This window comes from Oncorhynchus mykiss, chromosome 9 (assembly GCF_057628025.1).
Source record: "Oncorhynchus mykiss isolate SJ-2025 chromosome 9, ASM5762802v1, whole genome shotgun sequence".
NCBI lineage: Eukaryota > Metazoa > Chordata > Actinopteri > Salmoniformes > Salmonidae > Oncorhynchus > Oncorhynchus mykiss.
The window spans coordinates 59800122-59824508 of record NC_143030.1 but is presented as its reverse complement, the minus strand read 5'-3'; the positions used below and the strand labels follow the sequence as shown (position 1 = coordinate 59824508).

Below are 24387 nucleotides of genomic sequence, written 5' to 3'. Positions count from 1 at the left end.
CTCACTGGACTTTACCCACTACGCACACTCACTGGACTTTACCCACTACGCACACTCACTGGACTTTACCCACTACGCACACTCACTGGACTTTACCCACTATGCACACTCACTGGACTTTACCCACTACGCACACTCACTGGACTTTACCCACTACGCACACATGCACACTCACTCTTCACATACACTGCCGCTCCTCTGTTTATTATCTATCCTAGTCACTTTAACTCTACCTACATGTACATATTACCTCAATTACCTCAACTAACTCTCACCCCTGCACATTGACTCGGTACCACTACTCCTTGTCTATTGTCTCGTTATTTTTATTTTATTGTGTTACTATTTCCTTTTACATTTTCTTGTTGTTGCTAACTTCTCTGACTTTTTAACTCTGTATTGTTGGGAAGGGGCTCGTAAGTAAGCATTTAACGGTCAATTCTATACCTGCTGCATTCGGCGCATGTGACAAATACATTTTTATTTTTGATTCTTCAGCTTTGGCACTGTTCGGAAATCAGTTCTAATCCACAGCCATGTGGGGGGGGGGTATACTGCACTGCTCACACTGTGCTGTATCATCGCCCCCAAATCCCCCAACATGGCTGTAGCACACACTACACTAAACTACCAGGCCCGTGGTGACAGACAGACAGACTAATGTTAGTGGGGGATGTGTGTGTTTGCTGTAGATGAGTCCTGGGTGGTTTGTGGCTCAGTTTATAATGCCAATGTGTCTCTGCCTCTCTCTCTCTCTCTCTCTCTCTCTCTCTCTCTCTCTCTCTCTCTCCTAGCTGGAAATGGCAGGGCTCACCAGCATCACAGTCCCTCCTCACTTACATTTGACCAAGTGCCATTAAGAGCCAATTAGAAAGCCACCATTGGCTGGCCACAGCAAACAAAGGGCAAGCAGCATCGCTGCGCTGTATCCAATACCACAAATCAAAATGAACTTGGCAGTCGACCATAAATGGGCTGTTTCCAGTGTCTGTGTATTCTTGTTCAGCAAGACTAGTTTCTTTTCTTGGCTCTTCTCTCTAAGTAGTTTGTCCATCCTGCTTTGGCAGTAACATTTCATCTCCTTTTTTTGTCTTTTTACTGCACACACATGCGAACACACACACACACACACACACATGCGAACACACACACACACATGCACACACATGCACACACAAACCAACTGCAAAACATTTATCTTTCTATTTATACCCACTCCCCTACAGTAACTCTTGGACGCTGTTGCATCAGTCTGGTCTCAGGGGCAGGCAGCATTCTCCCAGCTCTGTAGAGCTCACATGGGATGGAGGTACTTTGTTTGTCAAAGCCTGGTCTCTGTGGAGCTTACACTAAAGCAGGGACAAATTAACCCATTACATTATCTTTTGTCAAGTTGTGCTGTCTCTATTGATTGACCCATAGAGCTCCAGTGGAGTGGGAGATAGATAGGCAGATATGAAGGAGGTGGTCTGTCTGCTCTTTAGGATCAATCAGATGGTGTAGAGATAAGACTGTGTACAAGTTCTGGGCAGTCTGTGCTTCAAGGGACGAGGCTGTCTGAACAGACCAGGACATGATCCACCCACTCTGACTGGCTAGAACCAGTATCCTGTAATAAACAACAGCAGTCCTTTATTAAGCACCTCCCTCATGTGATAGTTTTCCATTTAAAAGTCATTCCACCAACTCTCTAGGAGAATGGGATGGTTCTCCATTTAGTCATTCCACCAACTCTCTAGGAGAGTGGAATGGTTCTCCATTTAGTCATTCCACCAACTCTCTAGGAGAGTAGGATGGTTTTCCATTTAGTCATTCCACCAACTCTCTAGGAGAGTGGGATGGTTTTCCATTTAAAAGTCATTCCACCAACTCTCTAGGAGAGTAGGATGGTCTTCCATTTAAAAGTCATTCCACCAACTCTCTAGGAGAGTAGGATGGTCTTCCATTTAAAAGTCATTCCACCAACTCTCTAGGAGAGTGGGATGGTTTTCCATTTAGTCATTCCACCAACTCTCTAGGAGAGTGGGATGGTTTTCCGTTTAGTCATTCCACCAACTCTCTAGGAGAGTGGGATGGTTTTCCATTTAGTCATTCCACCAACTCTCTAGGAGAGTGGGATGGTTTTCCATTTAGTCATTCCACCAAATCTCTAGGAGAGTAGGATGATCTTCCATTTAAAAGTCATTCCACCAACTCTCTAGGAGAGTGGGATGGTCTTCCATTTAGTCATTCCACCAAATCTCTAGGAGAGTGGGATGGTTTTCCATTTAGTCATTCCACCAACTCTCTAGGAGAGTGGGATGGTTTTCCATTTAGTCATTCCACCAAATCTCTAGGAGAGTGGGATGGTTTTCCATTTAGTCATTCCACCAAATCTCTAGGAGAGTGGGATGGTTTTCCATTTAGTCATTCCACCAACTCTCTAGGAGAGTGGGATGGTTTTCCATTTAGTCATTCCACCAACTCTCTAGGAGAGTGGGATGGTTTTCCATTTAAAAGTCATTCCACCAACTCTCTAGGAGAGTGGGATGGTTTTCCATTTAGTCATTCCACCAACTCTCTAGGAGAGTGGGATGGTTCTCCATTTAGTCATTCCACCAACTCTCTAGGAGAGTGGGATGGTTCTCCATTTAGTCATTCCACCAACTCTCTAGGAGAGTGGGATGGTTCTCCATTTAGTCATTCCACCAACTCTCTAGGAGAGTGGGATGGTTTTCCATTTAGTCATTCCACCAACTCTCTAGGAGAGTGGGATGGTTCTCCATTTAGTCATTCCACCAACTCTCTAGGAGAGTAGGATGGTTTTCCATTTAGTCATTCCACCAACTCTCTAGGAGAGTGGGATGGTTTTCCATTTAAAAGTAATTCCACCAACTCTCTAGGAGAGTAGGATGGTCTTCCATTTAAAAGTCATTCCACCAACTCTCTAGGAGAGTAGGATGGTCTTCAATTTAAAAGTCATTCCACCAACTCTCTAGGAGAGTGGGATGGTTTTCCATTTAGTCATTCCACCAACTCTCTAGGAGAGTGGGATGGTTTTCCGTTTAGTCATTCCACCAACTCTCTAGGAGAGTGGGATGGTTTTCCATTTAGTCATTCCACCAAATCTTTAGGAGAGTAGGATGGTCTTCCATTTAAAAGTCATTCCACCAACTCTCTAGGAGAGTGGGATGGTCTTCCATTTAAAAGTCATTCCACCAACTCTCTAGGAGAGTGGGATGGTTTTCCATTTAGTCATTCCACCAACTCTCTAGGAGAGTAGGATGGTTTTCCATTTAAAAGTCATTCCACCAACTCTCTAGGAGAGTGGGATGGTCTTCCATTTAAAAGGCATTCCACCAACTCTCTAGGAGAGTGGGATGGTTTTCCATTTAGTCATTCCACCAAATCTCTAGGAGAGTAGGATGGTTTTCCATTTAGTCATTCCACCAACTCTCTAGTAGAGTGGGATGGTCTTCCATTTAAAAGTCATTCCACCAACTCTCTAGGAGAGTGGGATGGTTTTCCATTTAGTCATTCCACCAACTCTCTAGGAGAGTGGGATGGTTTTCCATTTAGTCATTCCACCAACTCTCTAGGAGAGTGGGATGGTCTTCCATTTAAAAGTCATTCCACCAACTCTCTAGGAGAGTGGGATGGTCTTCCATTTAAAAGTCATTCCACCAACTCTCTAGGAGAGTGGGATGGTTTTCCATTTAGTCATTCCACCAACTCTCTAGGAGAGTGGGATGGTTTTCCATTTAGTCATTCCACCAACTCTCTAGGAGAGTGGGATGGTCTTCCATTTAAAAGTCATTCCACCAACTCTCTAGGAGAGTGGGATGGTTTTCCGTTTAAAAGTCATTTCACCAACTCTCTAGGAGAGTAGGATGGTCTTCCATTTAAAAGTCATTCCACCAACTCTCTAGGAGAGTGGGATGGTTTTCCATTTAGTCATTCCACCAACTCTCTAGGAGAGTGGGATGGTTTTCCATTTAGTCATTCCACCAACTCTCTAGGAGAGTGGGATGGTCTTCCATTTAAAAGTCATTCCACCAACTCTCTAGGAGAGTGGGATGGTCTTCCATTTAAAAGTCATTCCACCAACTCTCTAGGAGAGTGGGATGGTTTTCCATTTAGTCATTCCACCAACTCTCTAGGAGAGTGGGATGGTTCTCCATTTAGTCATTCCACCAACTCTCTAGGAGAGTGGGATTGTCTTCCATTTAAAAGTCATTCCACCAACTCTCTAGGAGAGTGGGATGGTTTTCCATTTAGTCATTCCACCAACTCTCTAGGAGAGTGGGATGGTTTTCCATTTAGTCATTCCACCAACTCTCTAGGAGAGTGGGATGGTTTTCCATTTAGTCATTCCACCATCTCTCTAGGAGAGTGGGATGGTCTTCCATTTAAATGTCATTCCACCAACTCTCTAGGAGAGTGGGATTGTTTTCCATTTAGTCATTCCACCAACTCTCTAGGAGAGTGGGATGGTCTTCCATTTAAAAGTCATTCCACCAACTCTCTAGGAGAGTAGGATGGTCTTCCATTTAAAAGTCATTCCACCAACTCTCTAGGAGAGTGGGATGGTTTTCCATTTAGTCATTCCACCAACTCTCTAGGAGAGTGGGATGGTTTTCCGTTTAGTCATTCCACCAACTCTCTAGGAGAGTGGGATGGTTTTCCATTTAGTCATTCCACCAACTCTCTAGGAGAGTGGGATGGTTTTCCATTTAGTCATTCCACCAAATCTCTAGGAGAGTAGGATGATCTTCCATTTAAAAGTCATTCCACCAACTCTCTAGGAGAGTGGGATGGTCTTCCATTTAGTCATTCCACCAAATCTCTAGGAGAGTGGGATGGTTTTCCATTTAGTCATTCCACCAACTCTCTAGGAGAGTGGGATGGTTTTCCATTTAGTCATTCCACCAAATCTCTAGGAGAGTGGGATGGTTTTCCATTTAGTCATTCCACCAAATCTCTAGGAGAGTGGGATGGTTTTCCATTTAGTCATTCCACCAACTCTCTAGGAGAGTGGGATGGTTTTCCATTTAGTCATTCCACCAACTCTCTAGGAGAGTGGGATGGTTTTCCATTTAAAAGTCATTCCACCAACTCTCTAGGAGAGTGGGATGGTTTTCCATTTAGTCATTCCACCAACTCTCTAGGAGAGTGGGATGGTTCTCCATTTAGTCATTCCACCAACTCTCTAGGAGAGTGGGATGGTTCTCCATTTAGTCATTCCACCAACTCTCTAGGAGAGTGGGATGGTTCTCCATTTAGTCATTCCACCAACTCTCTAGGAGAGTGGGATGGTTTTCCATTTAGTCATTCCACCAACTCTCTAGGAGAGTGGGATGGTTCTCCATTTAGTCATTCCACCAACTCTCTAGGAGAGTAGGATGGTTTTCCATTTAGTCATTCCACCAACTCTCTAGGAGAGTGGGATGGTTTTCCATTTAAAAGTAATTCCACCAACTCTCTAGGAGAGTAGGATGGTCTTCCATTTAAAAGTCATTCCACCAACTCTCTAGGAGAGTAGGATGGTCTTCAATTTAAAAGTCATTCCACCAACTCTCTAGGAGAGTGGGATGGTTTTCCATTTAGTCATTCCACCAACTCTCTAGGAGAGTGGGATGGTTTTCCGTTTAGTCATTCCACCAACTCTCTAGGAGAGTGGGATGGTTTTCCATTTAGTCATTCCACCAAATCTTTAGGAGAGTAGGATGGTCTTCCATTTAAAAGTCATTCCACCAACTCTCTAGGAGAGTGGGATGGTCTTCCATTTAAAAGTCATTCCACCAACTCTCTAGGAGAGTGGGATGGTTTTCCATTTAGTCATTCCACCAACTCTCTAGGAGAGTAGGATGGTTTTCCATTTAAAAGTCATTCCACCAACTCTCTAGGAGAGTGGGATGGTCTTCCATTTAAAAGGCATTCCACCAACTCTCTAGGAGAGTGGGATGGTTTTCCATTTAGTCATTCCACCAAATCTCTAGGAGAGTAGGATGGTTTTCCATTTAGTCATTCCACCAACTCTCTAGTAGAGTGGGATGGTCTTCCATTTAAAAGTCATTCCACCAACTCTCTAGGAGAGTGGGATGGTTTTCCATTTAGTCATTCCACCAACTCTCTAGGAGAGTGGGATGGTTTTCCATTTAGTCATTCCACCAACTCTCTAGGAGAGTGGGATGGTCTTCCATTTAAAAGTCATTCCACCAACTCTCTAGGAGAGTGGGATGGTCTTCCATTTAAAAGTCATTCCACCAACTCTCTAGGAGAGTGGGATGGTTTTCCATTTAGTCATTCCACCAACTCTCTAGGAGAGTGGGATGGTTTTCCATTTAGTCATTCCACCAACTCTCTAGGAGAGTGGGATGGTCTTCCATTTAAAAGTCATTCCACCAACTCTCTAGGAGAGTGGGATGGTTTTCCGTTTAAAAGTCATTTCACCAACTCTCTAGGAGAGTAGGATGGTCTTCCATTTAAAAGTCATTCCACCAACTCTCTAGGAGAGTGGGATGGTTTTCCATTTAGTCATTCCACCAACTCTCTAGGAGAGTGGGATGGTTTTCCATTTAGTCATTCCACCAACTCTCTAGGAGAGTGGGATGGTCTTCCATTTAAAAGTCATTCCACCAACTCTCTAGGAGAGTGGGATGGTCTTCCATTTAAAAGTCATTCCACCAACTCTCTAGGAGAGTGGGATGGTTTTCCATTTAGTCATTCCACCAACTCTCTAGGAGAGTGGGATGGTTCTCCATTTAGTCATTCCACCAACTCTCTAGGAGAGTGGGATTGTCTTCCATTTAAAAGTCATTCCACCAACTCTCTAGGAGAGTGGGATGGTTTTCCATTTAGTCATTCCACCAACTCTCTAGGAGAGTGGGATGGTTTTCCATTTAGTCATTCCACCAACTCTCTAGGAGAGTGGGATGGTTTTCCATTTAGTCATTCCACCATCTCTCTAGGAGAGTGGGATGGTCTTCCATTTAAATGTCATTCCACCAACTCTCTAGGAGAGTGGGATTGTTTTCCATTTAGTCATTCCACCAACTCTCTAGGAGAGTGGGATGGTCTTCCATTTAAAAGTCATTCCACCAACTCTCTAGGAGAGTGGGATGGTTTTCCATTTAGTCATTCCACCAACTCTCTAGGAGAGTGGGATGGTTTTCCATTTAGTCATTCCACCAACTCTCTAGGAGAGTGGGATGGTCTTCCATTTAAAAGTCATTCCACCAACTCTCTAGGAGAGTGGGATGGTTTTCCATTTAAAAGTCATTCCACCAACTCTCTAGGAGAGTAGGATGGTCTTCCATTTAAAAGTCATTCCACCAACTCTCTAGGAGAGTGGGATGATTTTCCATTTAGTCATTCCACCAACTCTCTAGGAGAGTGGGATGGTTTTCCATTTAGTCATTCCACCAACTCTCTAGGAGAGTGGGATGGTCTTCCATTTAAAAGTCATTCCACCAACTCTCTAGGAGAGTGGGATGGTCTTCCATTTAAAAGTCATTCCACCAACTCTCTAGGAGAGTGGGATGGTTTTCCATTTAGTCATTCCACCAACTCTCTAGGAGAGTGGGATGGTTTTCCATTTAGTCATTCCACCAACTCTCTAGGAGAGTGGGATGGTTTTCCATTTAAAAGTCATTCCACCAACTCTCTGTCCATACAAACCCACTCCCTCTCCCTATCGCAGTCTCTATCACCAACCAGACTCTCAATATTTCCTTTCCTTCCTTTCCCATTCACAGTGTAATTTGAGCGAGGGAAGGACAAAAAGAAAAACAAACAAACAGTAGAGGGAAGCAGAGTGAGAGTGGAGCCAGGGAGGCAGAGCAAGAGGAGCACAGATAGCCATGCCTCATTGCCAGGCTGAACCTCTGGCTCTGGTTTGCTGCCACGCTGTTTCCGCTGATTGCGACAGGAGGCCCGCCCAGTCGCTCTGCAGAATCCATCTCTGTCCCAGCGCAGGGGGCAAGGGAGAGAGGGAGCAAGGGGAGGTTGTAGGCACCCATGGGAACTCACATAGTAGCCCAGCCAGATTCCTACTTCTCTCCCTGGCTGCCTCTCTCTCTCCTCAGCCCAGGCTGGACCTAGACTTGGCCTGCCAGGACATTCCTCCATCAGATCCACAATTAGGAAAAGTTATCTCGATAACATTGCTGAGATGGACATAGCCGCTGATTAATAATCTACATTTCCTTGGTTATATGACTTAGAGATTTACAGTAGAAATGTTGCAACAGACATCTGTTAGTGGTAAAGTATGTGTACCTGCTGGATGCTGATTACAGTATTCTCAGGCGGCAGGAGCCTTAGACCTACTGAGCACTGCACCATATCCAGAACCATCTAATTCCAACACAGTCTGCATGCAGGCAGCCTATAATGATCTGGCCCCAGATGTCCTGTGTTTCCTCTTCTACCACCCCACCCCCCCCCTGCTCTATTTCCAGACCCATCTCCATGGTGAGGGTTTAGAAAAGGACATGGTCTCCCGCATTGTCCTTTCAGAGGAATTCTGCTGTACACAGTTATGCCTGGCCTGGCTAACCCTTGGCAGAGATAGCACCTCTCACTGGGTGAAACATGAGGTGCGTCAGCGGGCAGGGCAGGGGGACGCGGGGGTCGCCAACACTCTTGTCTCTACTAATGAGGCCCGTCTGGTATCCGGAATGGGAAGGGGTCTTCTGGTTCGGGAGGGGGGTGGGGACGAGGTGGGGGAGAATTTGATACTCAGAGAGTAGAATGGGCGAAATCAGGACTCAATGATAATGTCCTTAACATGGTCCAGTTTTTTCCCTGAAAACCAAGTGTACCGATCTAATAGTCAGTCTTCTCTCGACAATTTGTAGTTATTCTGTGTAAACCACTTGTATTTGTGCATTGTCCCTACATTTAAAGACTCCTTCCAGCGATATTTTAAAACTTTTACTGTTGAAAAAGTTTAATTACAATTAAGTACAAAAAAAATATGCTATGAGCAAAATAGTGTTTTTTAGACACAACTGCAAACTTCAAGGAGTAGGTTATCTAGGAGTAGGTTATCTAGGAGTAAGGTCTGATGGGAATCCGTGATGTCATCGGCCTGCCCCCTTGCTTGAGGAACAATAGAAGAGCAACAGAGAACTACAGAGGAAAGCCCCACCCCCCGTTTGAGACCTATTGCCTTTAGTTAAGTAAAGCAGGTGCTAAATGATGTGCAAAGGAGAGTGGAGTGCCACTAAGATCAATTCTGTTCATCAATGTACTGTACCGGTCAAAGGTTTTAGAACACCTAGTCATTCAAGGGATTTCAACATAGCACTTGATGGTTTTTGCGACTGTACTTGAAGAAACTTTCAAAGTTCTTGAAATGTTCTGTTTTGACTGGCCGTCATCTCTTAAAGTAATGATGGACTGTCGTTTCACTTTTCTTATTTGTGCTGTTCTTGCCATAATTTGGACTTGGTCTTTTACCAAATAGGTCTATCTTCTGTAACCCCCCTACCTTGTCACAACACAACTGATTGTCTGAAACGCATTAAGAAGGAAAGAAATTCCCTGTTAATTGAAATGCATTCCAGGTGACGACCTCATGAAGCTGGTTGAGAGAATGCCAAGAGTGTGCAAAGCTGTCATCAAGGCAAAGGGTGGCTATTTGAAAAATCTGAAATATAAAATATATTTTGATTTTTTTAACGCTTTTTTGTTACTATGTGATTCCATATGCGTGGAATTTTCTACAGTGTAGAAAATAGTCAAAATAAAGAAAAACCCTTGAATGAGTAGGTGTTTTGATCACTTTTGACTGGTAGTGCACATGTTTGTGGCTTTGTGTCTTCAGACAAAGGACGACTAAAGAATTCACCCGGCGGCATTCCTCTTTTCCATCCTCCAGTCTGGTCACATCATGGCTCAGATCACGCACATCTCCTTCCTTCCCAGAGAGCTTAGCGGCAGGCAGAGTGTGTATTGTGTGTGATTGATTGTCTCGTATGGAAGCGATATGTCTTCTAATGAATGAGGGATTCCTGGCACCAGTTAATTAGTGTTGTGTAAGAGGATGTGATGTGTTAGAGAGCTGGAGGTCGCTACGCTAATACGGGTGCCAGTGATTATCTTCTGGTTACATGTGTCAGTGCGTGTGAAAGATACCACCTGGTGCCCGCTACACACAGGTCTATCACATATACATCAATTAACCACTTTTCTTTAACAGTGACAGTGTGTGTATGCTGCTATTTTGAGGGTGATATGCAAATTTGGCCTATCCGTCACTCACACTTTCTTCTGCCCCCCCCCCCCTCTTCCAATCTCTCTCTCCTCCTCTCTCTACCTCCCTCCCTCCCAATCGCTCCCTCTCGCCCAATCTCTCTCTCCCCTCTCGCTCTCTCCCTCCCTCCCAATTTCTTCCTCCCTCCCTCCCTCCCTCCCTCCCTCCCTCCCTCCCTCCCTCCCTGCCTGCCTCCCTCCCTCCCTCCCTCCCTCCCTCCCTCCCTCCCTCCCTCCCAATCTCTCTCTCTCTCTCTCTCTCTCTCTCTCTCTCCCTCCCAATCTCTCTCTGCCCTCTCTCTCTCCCTCCCAATCTCTCTCTGCCCTCTCTCCCTCCTTTCCAATCTCTCTCCCTCCCTCCCAATCTCCCTCCCTCCCAATCTCTCCCTCCCCCCTCCCTCCTTATCTCTCTCTTTCCCTCCCTCCCAATCTCTCTCTCACTCCCTCCCAAACTCTATCCCCTCTCCCGCTCTCTCTCTCTCTCTCTCTCTCTCTATCCCCCCTCCCAATCGCTCTCTCCCCTCTCTCTCCCTCCCATTCCAAATCCCTCCCTCCCTCCCAACATCTCTCTTTCCACTCTCTCCCTCCCAATCTCTCACTCCCTTCTCCATCCCTCATAATCTCTCTCTCCCCATATCCTTTCCTCACAATCTTTCTCCCCCTCTCTCTCCCCCTCCCAATCTCTCTCTCCCTTCCTCCCAATCTCTTTCGCCCTCTCCCTTCCTCCCAATATCTCTCTCCCCTCTCTCATCTCTCACCCTCTTTCTCTCTCTCTCTCTTTCTATCTCTGTCTCGCTCTAACCCCCCCCCCCCCCCCCCCCTCTCTCTGCAGCCACTCCAAATAGACGATAACTTCTGTGGGCAGGACTTCAACCAGCCCCTGGGGGGGACCAGTACCATCGAGGGTATGCCTCTGTTCGTGGACAAGGACGATGGTATGACGTCGGTGGCAGCCTATGAATACCGCGGCCACACTGTGGCCTTCGCCGGCACACGCAGCGGACGTATTAAGAAGGTAGGCCACTGGTGGATTCTGTGTGTTTGTGTGTGTACATGTGTTACCAACCTCTGGTTATGAGGATGAATTTAAAGTCTCTGACTCATTTCTGCCTGGTCACTGTTGAGCTGGAGCTCTAAGAAGCTGGTCTTTCAAAAGTTGTAGAAACTCCTTTGTGCTGGATGGGTGGATGTGATTGAGATCTCTCTAGACTCTCTCTGGAGTCTCTCTAGACAGACAGGTTGCTTCCCACAATGTACCAGCGCTCCAGCTTACACGTCTATAGAAGTTCCAGCGCCAGTTGGGACAGAGAGGACTAGTCGGAAATGGGATGTGCTTCACGGGTAACATCACTGCCGTATCTACTAGCTGCCCTAGCTGAACATGAGCACAATTCCCGCCTGCATTTTAAGCTATGCCTACCCAGACTCGGGATTTGTTGGGAAAGTTGTTTTTCTGAAGAGGACCCTCCCCGGAAACAAATGTTTTCCCCCTTTCCTAAGAGAATACGACATCCTCCACAGATCTAGTGCTCTTGTTCCTAGGTCTGGGATTCTAAGACTAACTGGAGTAGACCCACACATAGTGGGTTTGTCAATCACCGGCTTCTTCAGGCAATCGCTGTCGTGCTGTGAGCCACTGCTGTGCCTTCTATGGTGCTGTTTCCAGAGCTCTGGAGAACAGGAGAGAACAGGAGAGAACAGGGAAAACAGGGGAAAAGAGGAGAGAGCAGGAGAGAACATGGGAGTAGAGGAGAGAAGAGGGGAGAACAGTAGAGAACAGGAGAGAACAGGGGAGGGGGCAGGACTAGGTGTTGGAGTCCTTCACTGCCAACAGAGAGGACTCTAGGACGCCTCTCAGATGGTTCCAGACTATTAACACTGAGTAGAGGCTAAAAATGGCCTTGGTGGTGGGTTCCAGGTTTGGTCAGAACTCCACTAAAAGCTGAGAGTGAGTCGATTTGACAGTATCTTTGTAGGGTGATTATGAATATATGAAATGATTAGGTCATTTTATGTGTCAGATAATAGAGTAATATGTGACCCGTTTCAAGAAACTAGGGGTATGTCACACGTCACTACTTCACAGGAGAGGTATTTGAACATCATTTTAAAAACAAACTTGTCTGCCATCTGTAAACACAAATAAAATATTTAAATTACAAGCCTAGTTGGTTTAGCCACGGAAAAAGACAGGAACCTTCCTGCTACCCATGATTGGCTGAGATAATGCATGGGCTGGACATGCCTAGAGATGTGTTTGGATTGGTCTGCCATGTAGCATTCTTCTGTCTATAACATGAGCTGTAACAATATGTGTAGATAATCCGTGATACCGCAGCATTTTTGACAGATATAATGTTAGACATGGAGAGCTGTCAAAGTGTTGCTTCTGCTCTCAACAACATTGCTGCCATGAATTTAGCAGGCGCTATCGACAAAGATCAGTGGGAAAAAGTTGTGATGGACGACTTTCTGCACATCAGTGTGAACCGGAGTGATTTGACACAACAACGGGCCAAACAAGCTATAGCTAGCTACAAACCAAACTGAAAAGACACGCTGCCATGAAGCGTTCATTCATGTATACGGGTAAGAGTCTAGCGACATTTTCAGATACTGTATTATACTTTTCTGATTTTTTTCAGAAAGTCATTTTCATTGTCAGTTAAAGCGTACTGCTAGCTAGTAAACGTTAGCTTGCTGGCTTGCTAGCTAACATTATGTGTATGATCTGTGTAGTAATATTATTTGTATCTCAGAGCCATTTGCATTGCTAGTTATAGCCTAATGTTAGCTAGCTAGCTAACATTGAACCTAGTTGGTTAGTTTTAGCTACCTGCAGATTCATAGCTATGACAATCCATTTGAAATGTAGCTATAGGTTGGGATTATGGTTCATTGTTTTGCTAGCTAACATGTCTTAACAAAAGACTTCGCCAGATGATTATATGACCCATGAAGTTAGCCAGTTGTCTCTGGGATGAATACACCAGTTTTAGTCTTAAAATCTTTGGTTGTTTACTACACTACCTTTCTCACTCTGTTTAGCACATGGCCTCACATGTGATTCCTTAAAAATATGGGTGGGAGGGTGTGGCTTAAGAAGGCTTAAGAGGGTGTGAACGATGTTGAATGGGTGTAGACAAAGAAGAGCTCTCCAGTAGGTGTACGTACCAAAACACTGAAGGTCCATTTTCTCAAAAGTGGAGTTACAAGTTTATCAACTTTCAAAGCCATTACTTTCCCATTGTTCCTCAACTGCAGTGTATGATATACCATTTCGTAGTCACTACTTTTATCTAATGTAAAAAGAAACACTATTTAAAATTGCAACATAAGATGGAATTGAGGCGGTCGGTCACGTATGGAATGAATGCAACCACACATTCATACACACCAGCATGCACACCTGCATACACACTGATAGACACTGGACCATTATTCAGGCATTAATGCACACTAGTCTAGGTCTAGGACACACACACACACACACACACACGCCTCTCCTGTTTTGCTAAGTCGGCTGAAACCCAGTCCCATAGTCCTTGGTGCTGACCCCTGAGGTAGCGGTTGCTAGCTGTGGGTTTGGAGCGGTGCTTTTCTGTGGGCGTCTGTCTGCAGGCTGCAACCGGTTGGCCGGCAGGATGCTGGAAGGGGATGTGGAGGCTGGGGGGGTGGAAGCTGGGGGTGGGATGGATCAGTAGATCTCAGAGGGAAGATATCCCTTCCACAATCGGAATCCCATTTCCCCTTTGCCACCATCTCTTCCTGTGTGGAGGCCAAGTGCTGGGTGGTGGGGCACAGGCTGCCGGAGTTATCACACACAGATCGATGTAGTGCTGTACATACAGGAACAGAGACTGTTGACTAGCTGGCTGTGGCTAGGGAAGCATAGTCATCACTGCAGAGCAGAACCAGTCCCTCCTGAAGCCTCTCTTCAGGAGACCCTGACATCACAGTGTCCTACCACCAGGCCATCACAAACGGCTTGTCCTCTCTGATTATATACACATATAAACTGCAGTCCAATTCCATACAGTGGCATCAATGTAATTTTCTCCTGATTTGGTTTTGTTTGTTGATATGTTTGTTTGGCTTGTAATTGTAGTGGTTTGACGGTCGGGAACAGCCCATCTGGGGCGGGCGGGTGGGAGCAGAGCAGTGCTTCTGTGTGGAAAGTGGAGAGAGGAGAGTGTGTGGAGGGCCCCCCGATCGTTGTTGGCAGTCTTGTTTTATTGCTATTCATTTGGAGTTAAACTGTGCGCCGTGCCCTAATGAAATGTAAAGTTGCAGTCTATTGATGGGAGGCTTTGGGGTCTGATAGCGGCTCATTGGAATTCGCCCAATCCTCCCGTTGCTACGGCTGCAAGGCCCTTATTGACTCATCTGTATGAATATATAATCACAGGCGTAAATCTTAGCAGGCGTCGGAGGCAGCGGACGGCTGGATGTGTGCAAATGCAACTAGTCTAGTACTGGAGGGGAAATATGGGACACACCAGATGATGTGTGTGTGTTTGGGTAAAGCCTCCACACACAAGGATTCATATGGTATTTCTCTCAAATGTGCACACATTTGTTAACATCCCTGTTAGTGAGCATTTCTCCTTTGCCAAGATAATCCATCCACCTGATAGGTGTGGCATACAAAAAAGCTGACTAAACAGCATGGCTATTACACAGGTGCACCTTGTGCTGGGAACAATAAAAAGGCCACTCTAAAATGTGCAGTTTTGTCACACAATACAATGCCACAGATGTCTTAAGTTTTGAGGGAGCATGTAATTGGCATGCTGACTGCAACTGCAGAGGTGTTGCCAGAGAATGTGATGTTCATTTCCCTACCATAAACCACCTCCAATGTTGCTTTAGAGAATTTGTCAGTACGTCCAACTGCCCTTACAACCGCATACCACGTGTATGGCGTTGTGTTTGCGAGTGGTTTGCTGATGTTGTGAACTGAGTGCCCCATGGTGCCGGTGATGTTATGGTATGGGCTGGCATAAGCTACGGACAATGAACACAATTGCATTTTATCGATGGCAATTTGAATGCATAGAGATACCGTGACGAGATCCTGAGACACATTGCCGTGCCATTCATACGCCACCATCACCCCATGTTTCAACATGATAATGCTCTGCCCAATGTCGCAAGAATCTGGAAGCTGAATTGTCCCTGTTCTTCCATGGATTGCATGCTCACCAGATATGTCACCCATTGAGCAAGTTTGGGATGCTCTGGATCGATGTGTGCGACAACATTCACTCAGGCCACAATCAACAGCCTGATCAACTCTATAAGAAGGAGATGTGTCGTGCTGCATGAGGCAAATGGTGGTCACTCCAGATACTGACTGGTTTTCTGATCCACGCCCCAAACTTTAAAAAAAGTATCTGTGACCAACAGATCTGTATCTGTATTCCCATTCATGTGAAATCCATAGATTAATGCCTAATGAATATGTTTAAATTGACTGATTTCCTTAGATGAACTGTAACTCAGTCAAATCTTTAAAATGGTTGCATTGTTTATATTTCTGTTCAGTATAGAATGTGCTCATATGGTGTTGTGATCCCTCTCTGTAGGATCAGCCAGTAGAGCTGGGATCACCAGGTCACTGTCTGTTATTTAATAGGACTCCTTAGCTTCACAGAACAGAGCTGCTGCTGCTTCACAAAGACACAGAGAGAGGAACTACCACATCTCCATAAAACCTGGAAAGCTCTCTCTCAGACTACTTCTATTTACAACCTGAGAATCACCCCTCAGCCCTCACAGCTCCTGCTAAATAGCCTCTCTCAGCCCTCTGAACCATTTCAACCGCCAAAGACAAAAGAGAGAAAATAAGGAAACAACAAATGCTGTCTGTTTTTTCCCCCAACCTGCTAGGCCTTACCTCCCCTCCCTCCTACCCAAGTGAGATCCGAACGACTGGGCCAATCTGCATATGGCACTGGCCTTGTTACCGTGCCGACGGGCTGAGTGGCGTGTGGCTGGCCCTATCAGGCCGTCTGTTCAGCCTCAGTGGCAAGGCTGATCTTGAGGCAGTGAAACATGCAGAGACTCCCAATTAACAACTCATACATAATGGAGCAAGGCTCACTCTCTTCCTTCTCTTTCCCTCTCTGGACTGGTTATATGCACTAGGACTAGGCAGTGTACACTACTTAGTATTTATCCTCCTCCACAGATCCTGGCCTGGGTAAGGATAGAGATATAGAGAGAGGGATGCAGAGGGATAGCCACAGCAAGGTTAGTCAGGGACCGTCCTACGTGGACAGACAGGATACAAGCTCCCCAGTGACCAGACCTTTATTGACGTAGCGCTGATGCTAATGTAATATCTGCATCTGTGTCTTTACTGTCACTGAGAACCAGACTAATTAAGAGACATGATATCTAAGGTAATGTACCATGTGAATCCTAATTAACGAAATAGCATTTGGAAATGGTGATGATGGAGTCGCCGTATCGGAAGTGCTCCAGTGATGACTGCGTGTTGTAAATGTCAGTTACGAGACTAATGGAAATGATGGATGCTCCCCTGGTGAGGAGCGTTTAACTAACGTTCAGCCTGCTGGACGTTGTCTCAATGTTGATCTGGTATATCGGGGATGGGATGATATCACTTTCAGATGATGGAGAGGAGAGGAGTTGGGATGATAGAGCGAGGAGAAGAGATTGATTCTCTCTTCTTTCCCTGATTCCCAGTAGAATGAGCACAAGGCACTGTGTAACAGCAGGGCTAGTTTGACTGGCTGGCTGACTGTATGAGAGGCTGTTCAAGAGGCTATTATATCAGCTGCCTATGATATTACCACCATAAGTGGTAAAAGTGGCTGGAGAATTAACATCCTGTCTGTAGCATTATCTCCCTCTCCCCCTATCCCTCTCCCCTCCCTTCCTCGTTCTCTGTAGCATTATCTCCCTCTCCCCCTATCCCTCTCCCCTCCCTTCCTCGTTCTCTGTAGCATGTCACCTTGAGCTTCTTCTCCTCTGTGGCGGCCTGGTTGCCCACAGCCCCGGTCCTCCAGAGAATTCCCTGTCAGAATAGCATGTCTCTCAGTATCCATGTGTGTGTGCGTGCGTGTGCGTGTTTGAATGTGTGTGTGTGTTTGCATATATGTGTGTGTGTGTGTGTGTGTGTGTGTGTGTGTGTGTGTGTGTGTGTGTGTGTGTGTGTGTGTGTGTGTGCGCGTGTGTGTGTGCAGGAATGTGAAGCACGGGCCTACTGTCCCACTCTTTCCCCCACTGTTAACCCAGGCCCTGTGTGTCCCCAGGCGCTCTCATTTGTTGACTTCTGCAACCGTAAAAGCCTTGGGTTCATGCATGTTAACATCAGAAGCCTCCTCCCTAAGTTTGTTTTACTCACTGCTTTAGCACACTCCGCCAACCCTGATGTCCTAGCCGTGTCTGAATCCTGACTTAGGAAGGCCACCAAAAATTTGGAAATTTCCATTCCCAATTACAACATTTTCCATCCAGACAGAACTGCTAAAGGGGGCGGAATTGCAATCTACTGTCGAGATAACCTGCAGAGTTCTGTCATACTATCCAGGTCTATGTCCAAACAGTTAGAGCTTCTACTTTTAAAGATCCATCTCTCCAGAATGAAGTCCCTCATTGTTGCCGCTTGTTATAGACCCCCCTCAACTCCGAGCTGTGCCCTGGACACCATATGGGAATTGATTGCCCCCCATCTATCGTCAGTGTTTGTACTGCTACGTGACCTAAATTGGGATATGCTTAACACCCCGGCCGTCCTACAATCTAAGCTAGATGCCCTCAATCTCACAAATTATCAAGGAACCTCCCAGGTACAACTCCAAATCTGTAAACATGGGCACCCTCATAGATATCATCCTGACCAACTTGCCCTCTAAATACACCTCTGCTGTTTTCAACCCGGATCTCAGCGATCATTGCCTCATTGCCTGCGTCCGTTATGGGTCCGCGGTCAAACGACCACCCCTCATCACTGTCAAACGCTCCCTAAAACACTTCTGCGAGCAGGCCTTTCTAATCGACCTGGCCCGGGTATCCTAGAAGGATATTGACCTCATTCCGTCAGTAGAGGATGCCTGGTTATTCTTTAAAAATGCTTTCCTCACCATCTTAAATAAGCATGCCCCATTCAAAAAATGTAGAACTAAGAACAGATATAGCCCTTGGTTCAACCCAGACTTGACTGCCCTTGACCAGCACAAAAACACCCTTTGGCATACTGCACTAGCTTTGAATATTCCCCGCGATATGCAACTTTTCAGGGAAGTCAGTAACCAATACACACAGTCAGTTAGGAAAGCAAAGGCTAGCTTTTTCAAACAGAAATTTGCATCCTGCAGCACTAATTCCAAAAAGTTTTGGGACACTGTAAAGTCCATGGAGAATAAGAGTACCTCCTCCCAGCTGCCCACTGCAAAGAGACTAGGAAACACTGTCACCACTGATAAATCCATGATAATCGAGAATTTCAATAAGCATTTCTCTATGGCTGGCCATGCTTTCCACCTGGCTACCCCAAACCCGGCCAACAATCAGCTGGGCTAGACAATCTGGATTGTTACAACCCCTATTGTTACAACCCCTATTACTAGTCTGTTCAACCTCTCTTTCGTATCGTCTGAGATTTCTGGAAAGCGGACGCGGTCATCCCCCTCCTCAAAGGGGGAGACACTCTAGACCCAAACTGTTACAGACCCATATCCATCCTTCCCTACCTTTCTAAAGTCTTCAAAATCCAAGTGACCAAACAGATCACTGACCATTTCAAATCCCACCGTACCTTCTCCGCTATGCAATCTGGTTTCCGAGCTGGTCACAGGTGCACCTCAGCCACGCTCAAGGTCCTAAACGATATCATAACCGCAATCGATAAAAGACAGTACTGTGCAGCCGTCTTCATCGTCCTGGCCAAGTATTTTGACTCTGTCAATCACCATATTCTTATCGGGAGACTCAACAGCCTTGGTTTCTCTAATGACTGCCTCGCCTGGTTCACTAACTACTTCCTGTTGTCCGGACCTCTGTCAGTCTCTATGGGGGTGCCACAGGGTTAAATTCTCGGGCTGAATATTTTCTCTGTATATATCAATGATGTCGCTCTTGCTGTGAGTGATTCTTTGATCCACCTCTATGCAGACAACACAAATCTGTATACATCTGGCCCTTTTTTGGACACTGTGTTAACAAACAAGCTTCAACGCCATACAATACTCCTTCCGTGGCCTCCAACTGCTCTTCAATTCTAGTAAAACCAAATGCATGCTCTTCAACCGATCGCTGTCCGCACGTTAGCATCACTATGAACGGTTCTGACTTAGAATATGTGGACAACTATAAATACCTAGGTGTCTGACTAGACTGTAAACTCTCCTTCCAGACTCACATTAAGCATCTCCAATCCAAAGTTAAATTGAATCGGCTTCCTATTTTGCAACAAAGCCTCCTTCACTCATTCCAAACATACCCTCGTAAAACTGACTATCCTACCGATCCTTGACTTCGGCGATGTAATTTACAAAATAGCCTCCAACACTCTACTCAGCAAATTGGATGCAGTCTATAACAGTGCCATCCGTTTTGTCACCAAAGCCCCATATACTACCCACCACTGCGACCTGAATGCTCTCGTTGGCTGGTCTTTTCTACATATTCGTCACCAAACCTACTGGCTCCAGGTCATCTATAAGTCTTCTGCTGCTAATGACTGGAACGAATTGCAAAAATCACTGAAGTTGGAGACTTATATCTCCCTCACTAACTTTAAGCGTCAGCTGTCAGAGCAGCTTACCGATCGCTGCAGCTGTACACAGCCCATCTGAAAATAGCCCATCCATCCAATTACCTACCTCATCCCCATATTTGTTTTTGTTTTTCTGCTCTTTTGCACACCAGTATTTATACTTGCACATCCTCATCTGCACATATATCATTCCAGTGTAAATTGTAATTACTTTGCAATTATTGGCATATTCATTGCCTTACCTCCTTACTACATTTGCACACACTGTATACAGATTTGTCTGTTGTGTTATTGACTGTACGTTTGTTTATCCCATGTGTAACTCTGTGTTGTTGTTTTTGTCGCACAGCTTTGCTTTATCTTGGCCAGGTCGCAGTTGTAAATGAGAACTTGCCCTCAACTGGCCTACCTGGTTAAATAAAGGTGAAAAAAAAAAGTGTTTTAATTTTCTTCCACCACAGTTCTTCCACCACCACCACTGTTCTTCCACCACTGTTCTTCCACCACCACCATTGTTCTTCCACCACTGTTCTTCCACCACCACCATGGTTCTTCCACCACTGTTCTTCCACCACCACCACTGTTCTTCCACCACCACCACCACTGTTCTTCCACCACTGTTCTTCCACCACTGTTTTTCCACCACCACCACTGTTCTACATAACTCTATATATAGTCCTATCTAAATCTACTCAACAAGGGGAAGACTGAAAAGTGTGGATGCCTTTATAAAGTGCTTGCGGAGTGAACTGAACTGAAAGGCTACAAGATTTTGCACTCTGGGGAGCTGACATGGTGGTGTGGTAGGGGTTCTTGATGCAGACCGAGCTCCAGGACTCTGTGTGAGGTTGTCAGTTCCACTCCCAGGTGGGGTATTACTTGATATATTACTTAAGTGTCCTTGAGCCCGGCTGGCTTCCTGTTTGATATCCGTTAATAGAGCTAGATGGTGATATTAGTGAGCCGTACTGAATAATTACATTTTCATAAGCAAGCTGGTTGGGAGGCTGGTGAGAAACATTAATCAATTTATCGACTTGTGATTTGAATACACCTCTGCATGTACCGATAGCTGTTTAGCTAATCTAATATTTCCCCCCATATTCAGGCTCTTTAGTTGTATGTGGTAAGGGGAGGCTAGTGCTCCAGACACCACATACTGTAGTGATGTCTACTGTCAGGTGCCATGGGCCAAATCAAGCTGTCTATTGAACACACTGACTAATCCCTGGCATGGCGGTACACTTTGGTGTATGTGTGTGACCCGGAGATGGAACTCAAGGTGTGTGTGATCTAGGGAGAGGGCAGTGTTGATACATACCCCTGACTGTGTTGTTGCAGCTGTGGCCTCTTCATATGAGGGCAGTGCACACCTGATGCCATGCACAGCTGCTGATTCATCAACGGTTTGCTATCCCCACATAACTGTGCCCCCCTGACATCACACTCCCAACTACAGACAACTGTGTGTGTGTGTGTGTGTGTGTGTGTGTGTGTGTGTGTGTGTGTGTGTGTGTGTGTGTGTGTGTGTGTGTGTGTGTGTGTGTGTCCCGTTCCAGAGGAAGAGAAGATCAACTGTTCCCCTCACCTGCCCCATCTGTCTATTCTTCACATAAGCTATACAGTACACACAGCCTGTCGGTTTGTCTGCTTCGTCACATGTTCAGTCAGCCACAGCTTGGTGGGTATCAAACACTCACATGCATGTACGGCTCGTTGACATTGTAACACACACTCTTTAGCTAGCATGCTGTTACGAGAATCGGTTCAGCCAACAATAGCATGGCACATATGTCAGACAGCGACAGTGTTATATTCTACTGTACCCCATTGTTGTCCTGTTATTCATTAGACTACCTGTGAGTATTCAGACACTGTGTCCGACAGCATTCAGTCTGGACTCAGGAGAGGAGAGAATCCCTCCTATGTTATTAACCTCATATTGATAGATGGTGTCTGAGACAGCTGTTGTAGACGTGCTTCACAAACTTCTGTAGATTACTTTGTAGTGGCCCTGTCATCTTCCTATTTTATGAAACGCTTGCTTAGCTTTGAAGTTTCCATCACCAAGAGAGACATAGGCATGTGGGTATTCTGGGATGACTGAACACACACATATGCTGATCCATGTGTCAGGGCTGAGCAGACAAGACTAGAGCCCATTGTTGATGGAGACGAGCCTGTAGATTTTCCACTCATCAGTTGTGTGATTATCAAGTAGACATTTCTGGAGAGGCTTCTGCAATCAGAACACTGGGGCACTTGAACACACACACACACACACACACACACACACACACACACACACACACACACACACACACACACACACACACACACACACTTACACTTACACTCTACCTTTAAGTTGTTTCCATCCTTCCCCAGCTCTGGTTCATCATTCTATTTGACTGTCAGTCCATAAGTCAGTGTGTCTATTTGTCGGTCTGTCCGTGGTTTTCCACAGTGCTAGGTGTCAGGTGAAGCTAGAGGTTGTGAGGTTGTGAAGTTCACACAACCCCCTTCACCTCCACACTTTCAGCTAGCTCTGGCCTTTGATCTGCTCTGCCTGCCAGCAGCCAGCCAGCCAGCCTGCCAGCCTGCCTGCCTGCCTGCCTGCCAGCCTGCCTGCCTGCCAGCCTGCCTGCCTGGTGGGAGGAGTGATTGCTCCTCCATTGCATAGAAAAGAGTGAGTGTGTTGCTCTGCTCGGTGTGTCAAAAGACACAGCCTGGAGACATTCAAAACACGTCCATAAACGGTAGCCATGGCGGCTGAGGCTTTTTTTTTCCGCTTTTGAACTTTTTCCACAGAGCTGGAAGAGGGAGGGCTGGCTGATTTAGCATTCCTCTGCAGCGGAGAGAGAGAGAGAGAGAGAGAGAGAGAACAATCTAAAAGATAACCATAGGTAGTATAATTCTCCAATCTGTTGGCCCTGACTGTGCCAAGAAGCTCCATTGTGCCTGAGACACTGATGGCGTTAGATTACTGAGCCTGATATCACAGTGCCACTCTCAGCCTCTCCATGGCTAAAAGAACAAGTGTTGTCAGCTCCCCCCTCTCCCCCCTCCCAACCAAACAATGCTCTACTCCCCAGGCTTTTGGTTCCATTGTGGTGGGAACAATGCCTTACAGCAGAAAGGCAAGCGAGTGGTGCGGTGAGTGTAATCTCCCTGTGCTGTGTTGTACTGTACTGTGCTGTGAGGAGGGGAGCGAGTCAGAGCAGACATGGGGACTGAGGCGGACGGCGGGGCTATGCTGGGGCCTCTTCTTTGCTTAATTAAAGCGCACAGAGACTTGGCAGGCTTCCTGACACAGCCCAGTCATGTGAGGGTAAGGTGGTTAGGGGGGAATGTAGGGTACTGTTTAGAGCCCCCTCCCTCTCCTCTCCGCTCTGCTCCTCCCCTATGGGTCATAGTCATAACGTGGTGGTTCTGTGCTGTGTGGGCAATGTAATGGGTTGTGGTTTGGTTTGGTTGGAGAGGAAAGGGGAGATTAAGACTGAGCTGTCGCCACCTCCCTCTCTCTCTCTCTGGGCACACAGTGCCACACACACATATTATACCCCACAGTTCACAAGAACAATTCATGTACTCCCCAGTCCCCATCTCATATTGAATTGCACTTACCACCTATTTTATTTGTCTGTGAAAAAAGCATGACTAGTTTGTAAATGTAGTGTACAGATTATTTGTCTGCAGTTTGTGTATGAATCATGGTTGGCCACCATGTTAATGCATAGGCACAGAGTGTACATCTGATTTACTGTGTGTGTGTGAGTCAGTCCCTGAGTCTCTCCATCTGTCTGTGTGTCTTCATGTGTGTCGACATACATGTGTGTGTCTACAGTATCATATGTGTGTGCCTCCGGTGTCAGCTCCGTGCTCCCCTTACACACCCTCCCTCTCTAACTGGGATTAGTCCACTCAGGCCTGTCAGTGGGCTATGGGGCTGCAGAGCAGTGTGTGGAGCTGAGGGTGTGTATGTGGGTCTGTGTAGACGAGAGAGGATTGGGATGCTTCTGGTCACCATCTGAGCCAAGCACGAGTTGTTTTGGCTTTGATATTACAGAGGGGCCCTTTCTGCTGTGGGGTGAGAAGTGGTCAAATACAGGGAGTGTGTGACTGTGAGTGTGTGCAAGTGTTAATGTGCGTGTTAGTGGGCTCGTAGTAGAGATTATAGGGGAAGACTAGGGTTGTGACGATTATGACATTTTGGGTAACAATGAATTGTCATGCAAATGGCCACGGTTATTGTCATAATTGTCATTTTTGTTGAAAATGGTTTTGAGCATGTAATGCATCATAATGCATCTTTGGAAACTGGCTACGACATACCTAATGAATACCACAGCTACATACCTAATGAATACCACTACGACATACCTAATGAATACCACAAC

General features: G+C 46.0%; 1 protein-coding gene across 2 annotated transcripts in view; it reads left to right on the top strand.

Annotated features, from left to right (window-relative positions):
* The window catches only part of plxna1a (plexin A1a), a 266753-nt gene that overhangs the window by 52375 nt on the left and 189991 nt on the right, over nt 1-24387 (top strand). For both annotated transcript variants that reach the window (XM_036988339.2, XM_036988338.2), the window contains exon 3: nt 11072-11254. In XM_036988339.2, the coding sequence (XP_036844234.1) occupies nt 11072-11254 (183 nt within the window). The remainder of the gene's footprint in view (nt 1-11071; nt 11255-24387) is intronic.